This window comes from Balaenoptera ricei, chromosome 13, assembly GCF_028023285.1.
Source record: "Balaenoptera ricei isolate mBalRic1 chromosome 13, mBalRic1.hap2, whole genome shotgun sequence".
In the NCBI taxonomy this organism is placed as follows: domain Eukaryota; kingdom Metazoa; phylum Chordata; class Mammalia; order Artiodactyla; family Balaenopteridae; genus Balaenoptera; species Balaenoptera ricei.
The window spans coordinates 40,204,395-40,227,363 of NC_082651.1; the positions used below are offsets into that span (position 1 = coordinate 40,204,395).

At 36.8% G+C, this 22,969-nt stretch overlaps 1 protein-coding gene across 5 annotated transcripts in view; it reads left to right on the plus strand.

Annotated features, from left to right (window-relative positions):
• EXOC6B (exocyst complex component 6B) overlaps positions 1–22,969 on the plus strand; it is a 727,664-nt gene that overhangs the window by 100,746 nt on the left and 603,949 nt on the right. For all 5 annotated transcript variants that reach the window (XM_059942976.1, XM_059942975.1, XM_059942978.1 and 2 more), the window contains exon 6: positions 8,466–8,670. In XM_059942976.1, the coding sequence (XP_059798959.1) occupies positions 8,466–8,670 (205 nt within the window). The remainder of the gene's footprint in view (positions 1–8,465; positions 8,671–22,969) is intronic.

Sequence of the window (22,969 nt, forward strand, 5' to 3'; positions counted from 1 at the left end):
TCAAAATTGATTTATAATTTCACTTCACTGTGTTCATAAATGTAAAATGTATGATTGCAACCTTTTATATTTTTTGAGACTTGTTTTACGCCCCAGCATATGGTCTGTTTTGGTGAAAATTACATACACACTTCAAAGTAATATATATTGTTATTGAGGAGAGCATTCTTTAACTGTCATTTAGATATACTTGGTGTTGTGCAGGTTTTCTCTATCCTTATGATTTTGTATTTGTTATTTGTTGACAGAGGAGTGTTGAAGTTGCCTATTATAACTGGATTTGCATATGTCTTCTTTCTGTTCTTTCAGTTTTTGCTATGTGTATTTTGAAGCTCTCTTATTGGATGCATATACATTAAGCATTGTTGTATCTTCTTGATGAAAGGACCCATTTGTTATTATGGAAGGTTCTTCTTTATCCCTGGTAATATTCTTTTTTTCTGAAATATGTGTTGTTTGGTATTAATGCAGCCAGCCACTGCTGCTTTCTTTTTAATTTTTACATTGTCTGTTTTTAATATCCTTTTTTCTAAAATATTCTTAACAGCTTCATTGAGATACAGTTTACATACTTTTCACTTCATTCATTTAATGTATACAATTCAGTGGCTTTTAGTGTAGTCAGAGTTGTGTGACCATCACCACAATCAATTGTAGAATGTTTTTATTCTTCACAAAAGAAACTCTGAGCCCCCTGGCCATCAGCACACAATTTTCTCCCTGCTCCCCTTGCCGGCTACTGGGAACTACTGATTTACTTTCTGTTTCTTCAGATTTGCCTATTCTGGACATTTCATATAAATGGAATCATATATCGTTCTTTGTGATTGGCTTCTTTCATTTAGCATAATGTTTCCAAGGTTAATCCATGTTGTACCATATATCAGTACTTCATTTCTTTTTTTAATTAATTAATTAATTAATTAATTAATTAATTTTTGGCTGCGTTGGGTCTTCATTGCTGTGCACGGGCTTTTTCTAGTTGCGGCGAGCGGGGGCTACTCTTCGTTGTGGTGTGCGGGCTTCTCGTTGCGGTGGCTTCTCTGGTTGTGGAGCACAGGCTCTAGGAACGTGGGCTTCAATAGTTGTGGCATGTGAGCTCAGTAGTTGTGGCTTGTGGGCTCTAGAGTACAGAGTAGTTGTGGCGCACGGGCTTCGTTGCTCCGCGGCATGTGGGATCTTCCCAGACCAGGGCTCAAACCTGTGTTCCCTGCACTGGCAGGCGGATTCTTAACCGCTGTGCCACCAGGGAAGTCCCATCTCTTTAATTGCTGAATATTCCACTGTATGGATTTACCACATTTTATTTATCCATTCATTAGTTGATGAGCATTTGGCTTTACAATTGCGGGTTTTTACAAATAATGCTGCTATGCAATTTTGTTTACAGGCTGTTGTATGGACATACGTTTTCATTTCTCTTGGCTATATACACCTAGGAATGAAATTTTGCTGGATCATGGTAACTCTGTTTAACCATTTGAGGAACTGCCAGACTGTTTTCCAAAGCAGCTGTGCCATTTTATCTTCCCCCCAGCAGCATATGAGGATTTGATTTTCTGTACCTCCTAGCCAATACTTATTACTGTCTGTCTTTTGATTATGGCCATCTTGGTGGGTGTGAAATGCTATCTCGTTGTTCACCTTCATTTTGAAATATATTTTTGATGGGCATATAATTCTAGGTTTATAGATTCATTAGTTCTTAAGATATCATTTTTTTGTCTTTTGGCTTATGTAGTTTCTGAGGGAGAAGTATATGAACAGCCTTAACTTTTTTGTCACTCTACTTAATGTGTCTTTTCTTCAGCTGTTTAAAAACTTTTGTCTGTATAATTTGTTCTCAGCAATTTGATTTTGATATGCTTTGGTGTAAATATGTTTGTATGCATGAATATGTGTGTATATTTATACTGCTTGTGGTTTGTTTAGTTGCTTGTTTTTTTTTGAAATTTTCATAAATCTGGAAGATGTTCAGATATTATTTTTCCAAACATTTTTTTTGTCCTTTTTCCATCCTCATTCTGAGACTTCAGTTATATCTATGTTGGACAACTTCACATAATCCCACAGGTGACTTGAGGATCTTCTTTTTCTCCAGTCTTTTTTCTCTGTGCTTTATATGGGATAGATTTTATTGCTGTGTTCTTTCTTTTTCATTGTCTAATCTTTTAATCTCATCCAGTGAAATTTTCATTTCAGATGATATATTTTTCATCCTTAGGAGTTCCATTTGGTTTTTTATGTTTAATTTCTTTTGTTATTTTTGCATCTTTTAAAAATACCTGTAACAGAGCTCTAATTTCTGTTTTTATGTACTTCTTTGCTAGTTCTGTCACTTCTGGTATTTTGGATTTCTCTGAAGATTATTTTGTTTTTCCTAGTTACAGGTCATTTTTTTGGTTCTTATCATGTCTTGTAAGTTTTGATTGGATAATTGTCATTATATTATGTTGTTGAGTGTCTGGATTTTGGGGAGCTTTTTTTTCTTAGAGGGTGTTGGTCTTTGTTTTGGCGAACAGTTTAGTTGATTTCAGATCCACTTGATCCCAATCCCATCAGACCCCGTTTTTAAGCTTTGGTAGGCCCTCCTTCATTCCAGGGGTTGCTCGGAGTAGTATTCATCTACTTTGAAAAACTCAGAAATACCCAGGGACTCTTCACTTTGGCTGTTCAGAGTTCAGATGTTTCTCTGTCTTGTCTGAGCTCCTTGAGGTGTTTATCTTACATCTTGCTGCTGTCTTTCTGTCTCTCCTTCCTTGCCTTCTCTCCCTCCCTTCTCTTCCTTCTCTTCCTTCCCTCCCTTCTTTATGCCTGTTCATGCAGAATTTCACTTTTTCTGTGCCTGGCCTGGTACTTAGCAAAGACTCAAGGGAACCCTTATGTAACTTTCTGCATTGCTTCCTTTTTTTGGGAATTCTGCTGCACAACCTTAAGTTGCATAAGTTTTCCTGAACTCCTATCTCTGATGCTAAGTCTGCTAAGTTGTTGGGCTCTGTTTGGGTTTTCTCTGACTGTGTCCATGATCTAGAAATCACATTCAGGCAGATAACCCAGATAACTATTTTTTATTTTATTTATTTCTTTTTTGGCTGTGTTGGGTCTTTGTTGCTGCCCGGGCTTTTTCTAGTTGTGGCGAGCGGGGGCTACTCAGCGTTGTGGTGCACGGGCTTCTCATTGCAGTGGCTTCTCTTGTTGCGGAGCACGGGCTGTAGACACATGGGCTTCAGTATTTGTGGCACGGGGGCTCAGCAGTTGTGGCTCATGGGCTCTAGAGTGCTGACTCAGTAGTTGTGGTGCCCGGGTTTTGTTGCTCAGAGGCATGTGGGATCTTCCCAGACCAGGGGTTGAACCCATGTCCCCTGCATTGGCAGGCGGATTCTTAACCACTGTGCCACCAGGGAAGCCCCCCAGATAACTATTAAATTCACCTTGTTTGTTTCCCTTTTTTCAGAGATCACAGTTCTGTGTTACTTGAAGTTCACTATGTGAAAGCAGTTGTTTTATGTATTTTAGCCAGTATTTTACTTCTTAAGAGTGAGAGTTCATGTCTGTTCTTTGTTATTCCTTAATGGCTGGAAGCCTAGTTATTTTTTTTAAAGCTATAAATACTCATTATACTACTAGGTTTTATGTTCCCTGAGGAAAGATATCTGACCATCTTTCTATCTCTAGCACATAGAAGGGATTAAATATTTCTTAATGATGCTCTTTAATTAGGAAAGACACTAATATTTTCTGTGTGGAAAGCTTTTGTTTTATATTCTTATCATACTCTGAATTTAAAAAATTTCTCATGGGTAGTTGTAATCCACTTTGAAAGATTACTTATTAGAATTTAAAAAAACCATCATTGTGAACGAGTTCCATACCATGACAAAAAAGTACCAAAATTTAATTTGCCTAGAATCAACATTCATCTTCTCAGGATAGCATTCAACCATGTCTAAGTTATTCTGACCTTAAGTTATCCAATTTTTAGGATTATTTAGACATCTTTTCCTGCCTTATTTAAAAAAATTTCTTACTTTTAATTCATTTACTTTCTTTCTGCTCACATCTCTATTAGGGAGCCTGCATGTGGTGGGGGGAGGGGGAGAGCTAGCACATTTGGCTTTTGATTCAGTTTTAATGTTTAGAGGTTGTCAAAAGTAATGTCAAAATCTTGTTTTAGATTTCCACGGCCCCTGGAAATAGAATTTTTTTCTTTTGGTGTCTGCTATAGAGGTGTTTAATTGGCTGTCATTCTTTAACCTGTCACTGATATTGAAGTACACTAGAAATTCGAATGAATCTTATTGATCTGTTATAGTTGGAGTATGAGTATGTTAGGGAAAGGACAATGGGGAAATAAAGTAACATTCTTTATTGCCAGAAATCACTGGGTTTTGTACTAATTAGCCTTGAAAAATGTGGAGTTATTTGACAGACCAGATGTTTTCACCATGCAGCCATGTGTCTCATCAGTGAATGTGCCTTGTGTCTGCAGGCAACATTGTTAGATTTTTCTCATTCTATAAACAATGTTCCAAAATATAACTAAACCCTAAAGTGTGTTTATCTTTTTGGCTTAATTTCTAGGTTTATATCCATTCTAAAGTTTCTCTCTAGAGGAAATGCATTTTATTGCACATAGCTCTTCGTACCTAATTGTAGTATAAACACCATTCTGTTTATACTAAACCATGTGAATTGTATTGTTTATGAGTCTGTAAAATTTTAATAAAAGCAACCATTTCAGATTAAACTATATTTGTAATTTTATTTCTTAATTTAGGGGAAATAAATCTTTCTTCCCTTCATTTATTTGGACTAAGATTTTGATTTTTGGAACACAGGAGGGAAAAACATAAACAAAGAAAACAAGTAAATCCAACCTCTAATCTTTAGTGTTTGTGGTATTACGTGCATTGGAGTAAGAAGAGTTTAAGTATCTCCCATGGAATTCATTCTTAAAACCTAAAATAGAACTATAAGTCTTTTACTTACAGGATCAAAACTGAGTTTTTCCTATACTAAATATATTATGGGAAATGTGGAAATTAGGAAGTTAAAAACATGAAGAAGAAAACTGTTACCCATAATGTTTCTATCCAAAGGAAAGAAAAATCATGGTTAACATTTTTGTATATATTTTTTTAGTCTTTTTCTGTGTACTTATGTTTGTGTGTGTGCTTGTATTTAGTACTGTGTAGCTCATACATACATACATATTCATAATTTACACATGTATAAGTATTTGTAATTTTGAAAAATGTTATGATCCTACTTGTAATTTCAATGTTTTTGAAATAATTTTCACTCAACAACATTGTAAACACTTTGCTGTTTTATTATTCTTTGCATATACATATATACTACATGGATATATCATAATGCATTTAACCAATTCCTTGTTAATAGACTTCTAGATTAGTTTTTTATTTGTTAATATAAATAACTACAGTTCAAGAGGCTTATACATATTTTTGTACATGTAATTTTTTGTGGGGGGGAATGCAACTGTTTAGAGTATTTGGTGAAATTTTTCATTGAAAACGTGTATTATTAATATAAATATGTTTACCAGCAGGCTGTGAATTCTCATTTATTAAAACCCCTGATAATAATATCCATTATTTTTTAAGAAATCGTTGGCAGTTTGAGTGACAAAATTATATTTTTTATTTTCATTTCTTCACATCAGTTCAACTTTTTTTTTTTTTCATGTTTGCCTTTTTGGGGGCTCTTTTGTGAGTTTTCTTTGTTCAATGCTTAAAAAAAAATCCCTCAAGTTTATATGTTACAACTAATCCTTGCCAGGTTGTTGTTTCCTCTTTATTCTTATTCTCTTTTTATGTATAACTTATTTTGTTTTTACCTGTTCAACTGTATCAATCTTAGTTTTATTTGTTCTCTTACGCTTATTGAAGCTTTCCTACCTATCAGATAAATATTGTCCCTATTATTATTATGAAATGTCCTTCTGTGTTTCCAGCAATATTTGTTGTCTTAAAATCTAATGTGTCTGATATTAATATAGCCATTCAAGCACTTTTATGGTTACTTTTGGGGTATATCTTATTCTAGCTTTTACTTAAGTCTGTTTGTATCTGTGACTCTAAAGTGGGTTTCTTGTAAGCAACATATAGTTGGATCATGCTTTTTATTTTATTTACTTATTTTTTATTTTATTTTAGCCGCACTGTGCGGCATGCGGGATCTTAGTTCCCTGACCAAGGATTGAACCCATGCTCCCTGCGGTGGAAGCACGGAGCCTTAACCGCTGGAATGCCAGGGAAGTCCCTGGATCATGCTTTTTAAATCCTGTCTGACAGTGTCTGCCTTTTGATTTGCATGCTTATTAGTCCATTTGCATTTAATATAATTATTAATATGGTTGGGTTTTGCTCTTTATTTTCTATGTTTTTCATGTCTTTTTTGTTCTTATTTATCTTTTACTCCTTTTTTGTATTAAATATTTTGTAGTATACTATTTTAATTCTTCCGTAAACCCCTTTTTTTTTTTTTTAGAAATTCACGTTCTTTTATTTATTTATTTATGACTGTGTTGAGTCTTTGTTTCTGTGCGAGGGCTTTCTCTAGTTGCGGCAAGTGGGGACCACTCTTCATTGCGGTGCGCGGGCCTCTCACCATCGCGGCCTCTCTTGTTGCGGAGCACAGGCTCCAGACGCGCAGGCTCAGCAATTGTGGCTCACGGGCCCAGTTGCTCCGTGGCATGTGGGATCTTCCTAGACCAGGGCTCGAACCCGTGTGCCCTGCATTGGCAGGCAGATTCTCAACCACTGCGCCACCAGGGAAGCCCCGTAAACCTTTTAATGTTGTATTTTTTGAGGTTTTTTTAGAGGTTACTCTGTGGATTATAATCTGCTTCTTCATTTGTCACCGTCTACTTTAGGTCATTGCTCATGTAGTTTTGATATAATATATAGAAGTAGTTTTGCTTCAACTTAGCTCCATTTCTTCCCTCTTCTTTTGTGCTATTATTGTCATTTATATTATATCTATATATTTTATAAACCCAACAATACAGTGTTATAATCATTGCTTTAAAAAATATTGTCTTTTACTGATAGTAAAAGAAGAAAAGAGAAAAAAACCACATTTATTCAGTCTTTTATATTTAGCATATATTTACTCTTTCCTATGTTCTTCATTTTTTTCCCTCTGAATTCAAGTTACTATCTGCTATCATTTCCTTTTTGACTTTCTTTAGTGTTTCTTGTAAGGCAGATCTGCTAGCAAGGAATTGTCTTAGTCTTTGTTTATCTGGGAATATAATTCATTTCATTTTCATTTTTAAAGGCTAGTCATCAGCTAATGATTGGTCCTGGGTGCTCAAAGAAACTTGAGCTGAGAAAGGTGTCTACCCTTTGTTAGTGGACTTGTATGTGGGTTAGGGAGTACATTCAAAATTCAGGCAAGTTTTCAAGTCTGCTGAGCTTTCATATTCTGCCAAGCCTTCTCCTGTGTGCAGGCCTGCAGTCTCCTAGTCAGCCAGGGATGTGTGGAGTGCTTAGGCCCTTCTATGTGTCCCCTGCATTTGTGCACAGCTTCTCAGTCAGCTAGGGATATTCAGAGAGCTATCAGGTTATTCTGTGGGTCTCTTTATTTCCAGGACTTCCCTGTTAAGTTTTTGGTTAGTCCTCCAGTCTGCTCTTTGTTCCAACCTAGACGAACTTCAGGCCAGTAGAGCTGGAGGTTCCCCCCACTCTCTTCCTTTTTTAAAATGAGTTTGCTACTTTTCCTAACAGCACCACTCCATATAGGATTTTCACCCTCTGCTCCAAATCATGTCAGCCCCTAACGGCAGAGAAGCTGCTGATTTTCCTGACAAGCCATAATCAATGATGGGGAGAAGGGAGGTGGAGAGGGTGATGGAGGTAGCCCCAGGCAAGAATACCACAGAGTCCCTCTCTATTTAGCAGTTTTCATGAATAAACCCTTCTTAATTTGTTGTTCTCCTTTCCAGAGTCCTTTCCAATTTCCAGAGTCTTGAAATGGTTGTTTGGGTCAGTTTTGTCTAGTTTATATTTGCTTTTTGGGTAGAAGATTTGCTAAGCTCTTCTGTGTGCCATAGTTGGAAGTCTATCCTTGGGTACTTTATTTTATAGGATGATTTTTGTGGCATTGATATGATCATTTTATATTTCCCTTTATTTTTTTTTTCCTAGCAATGGCCTTTATTCTTTATGTAATGAATTTCATTGGTGGATTTTCAAAGTTTTCTGTATTCTTGGGAAAAATCTTTTTTTGATTATAATTTATTAAGTCCTGTAATATATATATTGATTTTTAATAATTTGACATTAATTTTTCCATTGACGTTTTTATTGAAACTTAATCCTGGATTTGTCTTAACGTACAGTGAAAACTAATTCAGGCTAGAAATTTTGCCTGAGGAATGTATCTGTGGCCCTAAAGAAGACTGAGTTGAGCTAAAGGTCATGCAATTCCTTTTATAGGCATTATCCTGCACTGAAAACTCTGGAACATCTAGAGCATACCTATCTGCCTCAAGTAAGCCACTATCGATTCTGCAAGGTGATGGTGGACAATATCCCCAAGCTTCGAGAAGAAATTAAGGATGTTTCTATGTCTGATCTCAAAGACTTTCTGGAGAGTATCCGCAAACATTCAGACAAAATTGGAGAGACTGCCATGAAGCAAGTAGGTCTTGGGTTTATGATAGGTTGGCCAATGACTTTGCAAGTATTCTGTTAAACACAGATTTCTTTTTGCTAGATGTCTTAATTGTTTCTTGTCATTTTAGGGAAGTCCTTCATCTTTATGGGAACACATGATTTTAAAATATCTTTTATTTTCTTAGCAGAGCAATGAATTATTTACTAGTATATTGTTTTGCTCTGTGAATATTCAGTACATACTGTGATTGACTGTGATGGTTTATATTGGTGCTTTGAAGAGGCTTTTCTATTTTTTGAATACTTTTCTTGACTTTGGGTATGATTTGAAGCCCAAGATTTTTTTTCCCCCAGGATTTTTAAAAGTTCTCTTTCTAGTTAATGAGCTAAATTGTGCTGCAGGTACCTCTGGTTGATTATTTACTATGTAAGCAAGATGTCATGTTATATATGAATATTTCTGTAATTGTTATTTCTGATATCAATGGGTATCAATGAAAAAAGGCCTTTTGGGAAATGCTGGGAATTATGATCACAGAAAGGAATTTGTTTATAGCTTATAAATTAACAATGTGTTGAAAGTGTTTCAATTTTTTTCTTTCAATATCTTCCTCTCTAAGTTATGAAAGCCACAAGGAACGTCCAGAATTACTTTGTCGTTATGAATAAAGAACAGTAGTAATTTGCAGTATTACTTGCTCTTTTGAAGTTTAAGTCACACTGCTTTTATTAAAATTTCTCAGTATACCTTATGATGTAACCTATAACAATAAGTAGAAGATTCAGCTGTTTATGGAAAGTGTTTTTTGGTTCTATAAACAACTGTGTTCTTGAATAAGTCATTTGTAGTTCTTATTCTGTGAAGAATGAGGGAGTAGGTCATATTTTGGGTCATATTTTTGGTCTCAGCTAGCCTTGGTAATCTTTTAGATATGTCTTTGATTCTGCAAAAGAGATCTGCCTCTTTGGAAATCCCTTTCCTAAGGGAATACACATATTCTTTTCCCATTTCTTCTTTTAATTTCCTTATTGTTATACTTTACGAAGTGGAAAGCTTAAAACTAGTTGATGATAAACCCTGATGGAAATAATCATATCATGTCATTTTTTTTAGTGGTGAAGAAACAAAATTAATAATTGAAAATATACTTTTGCCTTGCTGTGTATATTTTGAGTACAGGAATGAAGGTATCTTGTAAGACAAGTCTTTATTGTGGTTGACAAATTTTTACTAATTTTTCAAAATATAGAAGAGTATAGTACAAAGTTGCTTTTCCTAGGCCTTTGCTTGAGAAATTACTTCCTTTTTGGTGAAAGAGAGGATTCCATGAAGAATATTATTATTTCATTTAATGTGAGATTATCTGGTCTCTCCCCTAATTATCTGAAGAAATTAAGGCCTAGGCCAGGGAAGTGATTTGCTCAAGTTCAGACAGCTTGTAAAGGTCAGATTCTGTAGTAGAATTCAGATTAGACTGAGATGAATTTGTCTGCTATGGCACTCAAAATGTGTAAACTGTTAGCTGTTGGCTGTATTTTTGTCATTTAAAGAAATGATGAAGAAACCTTTCGTGAATTCAGGACTTTTTAATGAACTGATAACCCTTTATTCCTCCTATAGCATTTTTCATCTCAAGTATAGCTCTTATTGCATGTATTACTATCCTATGCTATGGTATATATAAGATCATTGACTAAAGATATCTTACACATTTTAAAATCTTCTGTAGTACCTAAAAAGTAAGGAAAGTAGGAGGGAGAGAAACTACCATATACTTTGTACGTAGTAGGTGTTCAGTAAATATTTGTTTGAATTCATGGATGTTAGAAAAGAGGGAGAGGATATGGTTTATTTCTCACTTATGTGAAGCCCAAAATGATGTTTCTGATTTGTGATGGTTTTCTTTGCAATGGTGATTTAAGGAAAGTTTCCATTATATGGCTCTGTCATTTTTAATATGGTTTTGAAGATTGCTGCAAAAGGGGAAAGACCAAAGAGTATTGCATGTGTTAGGGTTTTTAAGGGCTAGGCCTGGATGTGACACATCATCACCTCTTCTCTGATTTCACTGGCCAGAACTTAGTAACGTGGCCATAGCAACCGGTAAGGGATGCTGGGGAATATAATCTCACTCTGTCTAAGAGAAGAACACAGTTTTGGTGAATAGTAGCTAGTCTCTGGCACAGTCTACCCTTTTGTTCATCAAATATCTCTTCACTCTTTTTTTTAAAAAATAAATTTATTTATTTATTTATGGCTGTGTTGGGTCTTCATTGCTGCGTGTGAGCTTTCTCTAGTTGTGGCAAGTGGGGGCTACTCTTCGTTGTGGTGCGTGGGCTTCTCATTGTGGTGGCTTCTCTTGTTGTAGAGCACGGGCTCTAGGCGCACAGGCTCAGTAGTTGTGGCTCACAGGCTCAGTAGTTGTGGCACACGGGCTTAGTTGCTCCGCTGCATGTGGGATCTTCCCGGACCAGGGCTCGAGCCCGTGTCCCCTGCAGTGGCAGGGGGATTCTTAACCACTGTGCCATCAGGGAATTCCATATCAGTTCATTCTTCCTCTCATCCATAGAACATACTTGTCCCTTCCCTAAGGAATACAACCCAATATTCCATCTAGTTACTACATCCATCTCAAAGTATGATATCTTCCAGGGATGCACAATACTCTCCATCATATCCAGATGTGGCTCTTCAGTGGGCTGATGGCCAGGAACTAAGATAGGTTATCTGCACCTGTGGCCCTCCCACCCTCAGTATACCATGGAGAAGCTAGAACAGAATAGCTACAACAGAAACTTCCATTTAGAAGAGGGAAGAACAGGAGATGTACAGTATTACCTGCTTCATAGCAAATCATGTAATCCTTTTGGGCCATCATTGGGAAATCTTTCTGCCTCAGTAGTAGGGGAACTTCCTTGTCTAGATGTTGATTCTGTGGAAAGAACTCCTTTGCCCATTGTTCTCCTGGGCTCTTGGCTGCATCTTAGTTTTTCTTTCCCTATTTTTTTCTGTGTACATTTCTGAGATGTGTGCTGGGGAATATACCTTCGTATGAAGATTTTTCTCTCTCCCTCTGTAGATATACACATACATCTACATCTACACTTATATCTACAACCACATTTATATCTCTGTATATCTTTCAGTGCGTCCTTTCTGCTTCTACAAGTTTAGGAGGCCAAGGGTTGTTTTAAGGTTCTGAACAAAGTTTTATTTAGTACAGATTTGTGCGTTTTTGGCATTATAGTTACCTCAAAACTTAGTAGACCTCTGATCTGTCTCTTTCCAATAGGTTCTATTTAGATACCCACTGTTGTTTTCTAAATATAATTTTCAGGAATGATTTTTTTTCTTTTTCCCTGTTTGGGGAGGTAGTAGAGTTGGGAGAGCATAACCCTTGCCTCATGTCTCTTTCTTACTTAGGCCCTACTTGGAGGCTATATGAAATAACGGGTAAGAAAACCATACCTGAATCTAATTTTTGCCTCAGGATTAAGTCACTTTGTTCAAGGAGGTCTTCTTTGGACTTAATTGCTCAAACTTTTACCATCTTTTTCTTTTACTATTTGGGATCTATATGTGTTCAGCTTTCTAACCCTCTGAGGCCCAAGTTTCTGGACTTGTGCTATTCCCTGTAATTTCAGTTTTCAAAGTAGGAAATTTTGTGCTCATCGTTTTTGTGTAAAACCTTGCTAAAAGCAGAAAGCAAATGCCAATATACACTATAACTCTCTCTCTACATTCACTTATAGAGCTACAGACCCAGTAGACATGTGGTGTGCCTTTTCATTTATTACAGGTTCCAGTTTTGCCAGTTGTTTTGCCACAATATCACAGGGCTTTTCAGGCCTTTGACTTGCTAAATATATATTCTTGCGGCCTACTGCCTGACCTCTAAACTGATGTCATTTATTTTAAGGTTTTCTGTTATGGCAACACCATTCTTCCAGTGCCAGTGCCTGTTTCTTTAAATAACGATGCCTGTTGTAATAGCTAAGCTCTAAAATCTCACCATAGAAATTTTATTTTTCGCTCATGTGAAGTCCAGAATGGATGTTCCTGGTTGGGTAGCTCTTCTTTAAGTGACTGTGAAGGGATCCAGGACTCTTCCAACTTGTGGCTCTATCACTTCAACATGTGGCTTTCAGTGTTTCAGCAGTAGAGAAAAAAGTAAATAATGCCTGGAGATTTTTTTTTTTATTGACCAGGCTTGTAAGTGATACATACGACTGCTGCCAACATTACATCAGCAGAAGCTTATACACTACAAGCGAGGAGTGGAAATATAGTCTATCTGTGTGACCAGGAGAAAGAGGAAATAGGTTTGGTGAATACCTAGCTAGTCGGCTACAACCTGCTATTACAGAGCTTAGAAAAATACATATTTCCATGTCTCTTGCCTTTTTTTCTTCACAATTTCATCTCTTTGACATTTCTTCCCCATATGTTTGCCTTCTAATTTACTAATCCAGTTTTTAGCATTGTCTATGTCACTATTCAGAACTTTATCATCATCATCAGTATTAGTTCAGCAACTGCAGTTTTGGCCTTAAAAATGTGTTCTTTTCCTTAAAAAAAATTCTAAGTGGCCTTTAGAATCATACAAGAAAACAGATTTGAAAGTATCACTTAATATTGATAGTTGGTCTGGGTCCTTCTGGAAATTATGTAAATGATTGTGCTTTTTCTTGGTGGACATGTCCCGTTTTCTTCTTCCACTTACCCTATCCTGAGTTGCTGCATTGATCCATGGGTGGGCTTTGTCCTTTGTACAATGAAATGATGGAGGCAGTTGGTAGATTGGCTTCTCTTTGGGATATACCAGTTAAACTACCAGAAGGACTCCACCCTAATTAGGGTTTAATGAGCAAATTTGGCTCCAAACTTTTACCTGAGATTATAATCTCAAACCATTTTTTGTCGAATTTTATCAAGAGATTTGATGCAAAAAATACTATTTGAGGATGATGCAAAAATAGTATTTGAGGATGACCTGAAGGATATGTAGTTTATCCATTTCTCTGTATTCCAAGTATTATATTGTCTCTGGATAAAGCTTTATCTGTAGGAAGCTCTTTGCTTTGATTGCATGTGGTAGGCAGAATTCTAAGATGGTCCCCAGGATTCCTGCCCCCTGGTCTGTGCATCCTGTAAAATCCTCTCCCTTGAGCGTGTGAACCTAATATGTAAGGTGAGAACCTTTAAAAGAGGGTCTAGAGGTCAGCTATAAAGTTAGAGAGATTAAAAACTGCAGCAGATGCTTTACTCTTGGTCTTGAAGAAACAGAATGCCATGTTTTGGAGGGGGCCACACGGCAGGGAACTGTAGGCAGCCTTGAGTTGCTGAGAGCTATCCCCAGCCGACAGTCAGCAAGAAAATGGGGACCTGAGTCCTACAACCACAAGGAATTGGATTCTGCCAACAGTATGAGTGAACTTAGAAGACTGTGAGCTCCAGATGAAACCACAGACCTGACTGACATCATGATTTCAGCCTGGCGAGACCCTGAGCAGAAGGCCCAGCAAAAACATGTTGAACTCTTGACCCATGGAAACTTAGATAATAATTGTGTGTAGTTTCAGGTCACTAAGTTTATAGTAGTATGTTACACAGCAGTAGAAAACTAATACACTCTATTATTTTGGTCTTGAATAGAATTACTTTTTACTAAACTGTACATTTTTATTTTAATTTTGCCTTTGGGTCTAGGAAACAATGGTATAGTCAGTCTGGTTTAAAAGGTGTCAAGCTAGAAGTTTCTGAGTCTTTCACTTGTCTTCCAATATACAATACTTGGGAAGCTGCAGAAAAGTAAGAAAAATGTATAAGTATGAAAACTAGGATAGAAGTTCAATCATATAGCAGAATCTGAGGAGGAATTTAAAAATTGTCCATTCTACTGTGTATTACCATATCGAATTTTAAGTCAAGCGGTCTTATTTTACAAAAAAATGTTTCATGTTCCTGTATATATCTTTTTAACATAGTATTGGAATGAAATCATTTAATGGACCCACCTATGAGTCTGCCATGGGAAGTAGAGCCATAGGTAAAGCAAGTAGAAAAACCCTCCCTTTTATCCTATCCCATTTTCTGTGTTGATATTCTTACAGTGTGCTTCCAAAATACTGTGTATGTCTTATTTTGGAATAATCAGTTTAGCTTGAACTGTTTTATAAAAAATGTCTAAAGTAGTTCTTTGTTAATTGTCTGCTGTGTTTTAGTTCTCTTTTTGAAATTGATTTCTGTAATTCACTTGTTATGGAATTGATTTGTGCAGGAGGGAAGTTCTGTATTTGTTATTTTGGTTAGTTTGCCTTAGGCTTTGTGGGACTAAATAACATTTGTAAGGTAAACATTCTTGGCTAGGTTGATTTCTATGTGGGGCCCTTTAACAAAGGGCAGGATTTACTTACTTTTAAAATTCTAACTTGGCTTTGCCAAATTATATAGGTTATATGACTGATGCTTAGAAAAGGAACTGGTTGCTTAGAAAAGAAATGGAAGGCTCCCCAGGCATTCTTCCTTTAGTAACTAGTTTAAAAGAAACTACTCCTTGGGTGAGATTAGCTGTCACCATGGTTCTGTCAGCCCTTGACTTTCTTTGATTAAGTCTTGACTGGAGCAAAATGTGCTGTTTTATTTATGGTGTAGAACATCTTTGACTTAGATCAGGCATAGTACTACCAACTGAGTTCACATAGGCCATGTAATGACTGCCAAGTGAAAGCAGTATTGCTGTTGAAATCTCTTTTGTGCTGGATGCTATGCAAAACTTCCACAGAATATGGCCTTTGGAGTCAAAGAAGTTGGTGCTCACTTGTTTTGGTGTTCCTGGATTTACTTTTTATTTTCTTTTCTTCTTGATTTTGGTATTTTTGTGTTTGTACTAATTCTTGCCCCTTATTCTTTGATGATATGGATGGCCTGCGGGTAAGGTGGGGGAATGTGAGAGCTGTGTTATATGGGATTCTTGAAGTAGGCAACAATCAGAGTAGCTTATGATAGATAGTACAATTTTAGAATCTGAAGAGGATAGTAGGGATTTAGTTTACTGTTCAGTAATATGATAGTTAACAGAATAGACTTTGGAGTTTGGGTTAGACTCCTAGATTTGTCATTTGTTAGCTGTATGACCGTGGGCAAGTTACTAAACATCACATTCAGTCTTCACAACTCTCTAGTTGGAATTTTTAATCTTCTTTGCAGAGATGTGGAAATATTTGGGGAAATCAAGTACTTAGCTTAGTCCCAGGCTTATAATACATGTTAAATTAAAAGAAAAGAAAAAAAAAGAACCATCCTAGATGAATGGTGAATGTAAATAGATTCTAAGAGTATGGAGAAGGAGAAGATTAAAATTAGAGTTAAACTTGATGATTGAACTACTTTAAATTTTATTCCTAAAATTCAATTTTCTGTGACAATTTTCAGCCTTGAATTAGATCTCATTTTTAATCATTTTTTTCTCCTTACCATAAAAATTATTTCTATTGTATACACTTCTAAAATATTTTGAACCTGATTTCAGTTAAAAAGATGACAAATTTAAAAGACCAATGACCCTTGATTCATGTTGAGTGAAAGAAGAAAGAGAATTTATTCCTTAAATCTAATTTGACGGCAATATTACAGTTTGCTTTTGAGTTTTCTTCAGGATAAAAAGGAAACTATATGGTGTGTGTATATATAATAAACATATTATTTATTTGCTTTGGCGAAGCAAAGCACATCAGCTTATCAGGAGAAATTTTCTTGTTATTAAATTTTAAGAGAAAATTGTCATATGGGTTCTCAATATAATTTGTGAACATCGATTTTTAGTGTGCTCATCCTAAACTAGACCATTACTTTAGAGGAACAGCAGCTATTGCAATACTTACACCATCTCTCGCAAATATACTACATATATGCATATATATATGTGTATATATATATATATATGTTTCAGTTATTTTAAGATTAAATTCTTTTGAGAATATTCCTTTTACTGAGCCTTGGCTTGTACTAGAAAGCAGTAATACTTAATTTGAAACAATATGGTATCATAAGAATAAACTGCTGAGTAGAACAGAATACAAGTACAGAAATTGACCCAAATGTATAGTATAAGAATTTAATAAGTGATAAAGGTAGTGTTATACAAGAGGCATAGACACACACAAATTAGTATTATGCCATGTAGGTATAAAGTAACTTTTCCTCAGTAAACCTTATGGCAGAAAGGTCAGAACAGTGCATGAGAATACCATCTTCCTGTCATTTTGTGGAGGGACCTAATGGGTTCAACTTTGCTGTACAAACAGTGGGACATGCCTCAGGAGAAGGACCCTGCTCTTGTAATATTGATAGGGAAGCTGGGAGAAGGGCAAGAACATCTAGTCAATATGTACTAGGTGGATCCTTGCTGGTCAGAGAAATGACTTGGCTAGGGGAATTCTATCAATGCCTCTTAGATTAGCTAAAGAGACTTAGTATTCTTCAGATGAGCTGACTCAGTCTACTGAACCAGTTCATTGCTAAGCTTTGAGAATGGGGAAGTAGAGAGCCACTAGGGCCCTCCAAGGTAGCATCTCATGGCACTAGGGAACGCCATTAGCATGATTGCTGCTTTACTTATCTGTCTTCCCAACCAGTTTATGGTCTTTGTATGGACAGAGGTGTGTTTTTTACCTTTATATCTTCAGCACCTTGCTAGCATAGTGCTTGGTCATAGTAGATAGTTAATAAATCAATTAATTACTCTTAATTGTGTATTTAATTAAATTTAATGTACCTACACCTTCACATTTTTCAGGAAAAGCCATCCTTTTTTTAATATTCTAAGGTATAGCCTCTTATTCCAATTATATTCTTAAGTATATGAAAATATTAAAATTGCACTTTGAATGGATTTTGAAACTATCTGAAAATACTGTGGAGGTACTAAGAAGTGATCAAATTAGCTTCTTGTTAAAGATAGTGGGTCGAACACATATATTTCTATCTTCCACCTCTCTAAACACATAAAAACAACAGCTAAGGGAATTTTAAAAAAAATCACGAGCTCCCAAACATAAAGACTATAGGAGAGCAGGTGATAGCAACATTTTTTGGAAGTTGGAAAGTAAAAAGATGTGTGATAATTGTCCTGACATATCCAAGAAAACTCAGTCCTAAACCAGTAGTAGAAGAAACTGAGAACAACACAGTTTTTAGTGTTTTGCAGAACCCCTATGTTTAAGAAATTGCTGGCATCAGGGAAAGGGGGTAAAATTGATGCCCAAACAGAAAGATTGGTTGAATGTCTATTTTAGAACCAGTTAGACATCTGGATTCCTTCCCCAGCTTTTTCCTATCAGTTAACTACCTGATCCCAACTCTAGCTGAAGATCAGAGAACAATAGACACAAACTGAAAACAGTGAAAGTTTATATACGAAATACTGAGATTTATCCTAAATCTCACAGCCCTCTTTTCTGATTTGGTTCCCAGAACCAGGCTTATATCCTTCAGGTGTGAGATTGGAAGGTAATCTGAATACTCTGAATAATATGATTAGCCCAAGAGAAGTATCCTAAAGATATGTCCACTGAGTAGTCCCCAGTAAAAAGGGCAAGTCAGATCACTTTGAAGGCCACAGTAGACTAGACTGATGTACATTCAGTCAGCTTTTTAGTTTCCCAATTTAAAATTTGAGCAGATGGCTAAGGATCACCAGATATTTGAGAAAAGATTCTAACATGAAAGTAGAGTCAGAACAAACACGTACAAAGAAGCAACTTGGAGAAGATAGGGACTATGCAAGAAGAGGAAAACCTAAAAGGCAAAACAAACCAAACTATCATCAGTAGCATTAGAAAGATAAGAGAAAATAAATTACATGTAAAAAGCAAGATCAGAATGCTGCATTAAAGGAGAAGTTTGGAGAACAAAAAGAATGTTTAGAAATTAAAAATATGATAGCAGGAACCACTTAAAGGAGGGTTTGGAAAATAAAGTTAAAAAGATATTCCAGAGAGAAGAGTAAAAAGAAAAAGAGATAGAACATGGGCAATAGAAAAGATATAAGAATATTAAGGGGCAGTCTAGGTGATCCAGCATTTGAATACTAAGCATTCTAGAAAAATAAAGCAAAAATGAAGGGAAGAAATTCATCATAGAAATAATATGGGAAAATTTCCCAAAATTCTAAGACATGAACATGCAGATTAAAGGACCCACCAAGTATCCAACAAAAGGGATGAAAAGAGACTTATATCAAGGCATATTGTGAATTTTCAGAAGCCTGAGGACAAAGTGAAAATCCTAAATGTCTTTAGAGGTTAAAAACAGTATCTTAAATGGCTTGGCTATGTGTTGCATTTATACAGTTATAATAATTAAATGCTAAAAGTTAATATAGGTAATTAATCCATTGGTTTATCTCTATTGTAGAGGGACACGTGAATGGACACTGCACAGATATTTGGTGCTGGTGTGTTAAGAATGTGAAAGAGACCTTAAACTCCCATCTTTCATGGTGGAAAGTCAATAGATAATGCTTAGAACTAAAAAACCCCACAATAGCCAAAAGGCAGAAACAACCCTAGTGTCCATTGATGGATGGATAAACAAAATGTGGTATATACATATAATGGAATATTATTTAGCCTTAAAAAAGGAAATTTGGACACATGCTACAACATGGATGAACCTTGAAGACATTATGCTAAGTGAAATAAGCCAGGCATGGAGAGATTAACCAAGATGGCGGAGTAGAAGGACGTGCTGTCACTCCCTCTTGCGAGAGCACCAGAATCACAACTGACTGCTGGACCATCATTGACAGGAAGACCCTGGACTTCACCAAGGAGGATACCCCACGTCCAAGGACAGAGGAGAAGCCACAGTGAGACGGTAGGAGGGGCGCAAGCAGAGTAAAATCAAACCCCGTAACTGCTGGGTGGGTGACTGACAGACTGGCGAACACTTATACCACAGAAGTCCACCCACTGGAGTAAAGGTTCTGAGCCCCACGTCAGGCTTCCCAACCTGGGGGTCAGGCAACGGGAGGAGGAATTCCTAGAGAATCAGACTTTGAAGCCTAGTGGGAATTGGATTGCAGGACTTTGATGGGACTGGGGGAAACAGAGACCCCACTCTTGGAGGGCACACACAAAGTAATGTGTGCATCAGGACCCAGGGGAAGGAGCAGTGAGCCTGGGGGAGACTGAAACAGACCTACCTGCTGGTGTTGGGGGGTCTCCTGCAGAGGCGAGTGGTGGCTCTGTTTCACCGTGGGGATAAGGACACTGGCAGCAGAGGTTCTGGGAAGTTCTCCTTGGCGTGAGCCGTCCCAGAGTCTGCCATTAACCCCACCAAAGAGCACGGGTAGGCTCCAGTGTTGGGTTGCCTCAGGCAAAACAGCCAACAGGGAGGGAACCCAGCCCCACCCATCAACAGTCAAGTGGATTAAGGTTTTACTGAGCTCTGACCGCCACAGCAACAGGGAGGGAACCCAGCCCCACCCATCAACAGTCAAGTGGATTAAGGTTTTACTGAGCTCTGACCGCCACAGCAACAGTCAGCTCTACCCACCACCAGAGCCTCCCATCAAGCCTCTTAGATAGCCTCAACCACCAGAGGGCAGACAACAGAAGCAAGAAAAACTATAATCCTGCAGCCTGTGGACCAAAAACCACAGTTACAGAAAGATAGAGAAGATGAAAAGGCAGAGGGCTATGTACCAGATGAAGGAACAAGATAAAACCCCAGAAAAACAACTAAATGAAGTGGAGATAGGCAACCTTCCAGAAAAAGAATTCAGAATAATGATAGTGAAGATGATCCAGGACCTTGGAATAAGAATGGAGGCAAAGATTGAGAAGATGCAAGAAATGATTAACAAAGACCTAGAAGAATTAAAGAACAAACAAACAGAGATGACCAATACAATAACTGAAATGAAAACTACACTAGAAGGAATCAATAGCAGAATAACTGAGGCAGAAGAACGGATAAGTGACCTGGAAGACAGAATGATGGAATTCACTGCTGCGGAACAGACTAAAGAAAAAAGAATGAAAAGAAATGAAGACAGCCTAAGAGACCTCTGGGACAACATTAAACGCAACAACATTCGCATTATAGGGGTCCCAGAAGGAGAAGAGAGAGAGAAAGGACCAGAGAAAATATTTGACGAGATTATAGTCGAAAACTTCCCTAACATGGGAAAGGAAATAGCCACCCAAGTCCAGGAAGCGCAGAGAGTCCCATACAGGATAAACCCAAGGAGAAACACGCCGAGACACATAGTAATCAAAGTGGCAAAAATTAAAGACAAAGAAAAATTATTGAAAGCAGCAAGGGAAAAACGACAAATAACATACAAGGGAACTCCCATAAGGTTAACAGCTGATTTCTCAGCAGAAACTCTGCAAGCCAGAAGGGAGTGGCATGATATACTTAAAGTGATGAAAGGGAAGAACCTACAACCAAGATTACTCTACCCGGCAAGGATCTCATTTAGATTTGATGGAGAAATCAAAAGCTTTACAGACAAGCAAAAGCTAAGAGAATTCAGCACCACCAAACCAGCTCTACAACAAATGCTAAAGGAACTTCTCTAAGTGGGAAACACAAGAGAAGAAAAGGACCTACAAAAACAAACCCAAAACAATTAAGAAAATGGTCATAGGAACATACATATCGATAATTACCTTAAACGTGAATGGATTAAATGCCCCAACCAAAAGACATAGACTGGCTGAATGGATACAAAAACAAGACCCATATATATGCTGTCTACAAGAGACCCACTTTAGACCTAGGGACACATACAGACTGAAAGTGATGGGATGGAAAAAGATATTCCATGCAAATGGAAATCAAAAGAAAGCTGGAGTAGCTATACTCATATCAGATAAAATAGACTTTAAATTAAAGAATGTTACAAGAGACAAGGAAGGACACTACATAATGATCCAGGGATCAATCCAAGAAGAAGATATAACAATTATAAATATATATGCACCCAACATAGGAGCACCTCAATACATAAGGCAACTGCTAACAGCTATAAAAGAGGAAATCGACAGTAACACAATAATAGTGGGGGACTTTAACACCTCACTTACACCAATGGACAGATCATCCAAAATGAAAATAAATAAGGAAACAGAAGCTTTAAATGACACAATAGACCAGATAGATTTAATTGATATATATCGGACATTCCATCCAAAAACAGCAGATTACACATTCTTCTCAAGTGCGCACGGAACATTCTCCAAGATAGATCACATCTTGGGTCACAAATCAAGCCTCAGTAAATTTAAGAAAATTGAAATCATATCAAGCATCTTTTCTGACCACAACGCTATGAGATTAGAAATGAATTACAGGGAAAAAAACGTAAAAAGGACAAACACATGGAGGCTAAACAATACGTTACTAAATAACCAAGAGATCACTGAAGAAATCAAAGAGGAAATCAAAAAATACCTAGAGACAAATGACAATGAAAACACGACGACCCAAAACCTATGGGATGCAGCAAAAGCAGTTCTAAGAGGGAAGTTTATAGCTATACAAGCTTACCTAAAGAAACAAGAAAAAGCTCAAGTAAACAATCTAACCTTACACCTAAAGGAACTAGAGAAAGAAGAACAAACAAAACCCAAAGTTAGCAGAAGGAAAGAAATCATAAAGATCAGAGCAGAAATAAATGAAATAGAAACAAAGAAAACAATAGCAAAGATCAATAAAACTAAAAGTTGGTTCTTTGAGAAGATAAACAAAATTGATAAGCCATTAGCCAGACTCATCAAGAAAAAGAGGGAGAGGACTCAAATCAATAAAATCAGAAATGAAAAAGGAGAAGTTACAACAGACACTGCAGAAATACAAAGCATCCTAAGAGACTACTACAAGCAACTTTATGCCAATAAAATGGACAACCTGGAAGAAATGGACAAATTCTTAGAAAGGTATAACCTTCCAAGACTGAACCAGGAAGAAATAGAAAATATGAACAGACCAATCACAAGTAATGAAATTGAAACTGTGATTAAAAATCTTCCAACAAACAAAAGTCCAGGACCAGATGGCTTCACAGGTGAATTCTATCAAACATTTAGAGAAGAGCTAACACCCATCCTTCTCAAACTCTTCCAAAAAATTGCAGAGGAAGGAACACTCCCAAACTCATTCTATGAGGCCACCATCACCCTGATACCAAAACCAGACAAAGACACTACAAAAAAAGAAAATTACAGACCAATATCACTGATGAATATAGATGCAAAAATCCTCAACAAAATACTAGCAAACAGAATCCAACAACACATTAAAAGGATCATAC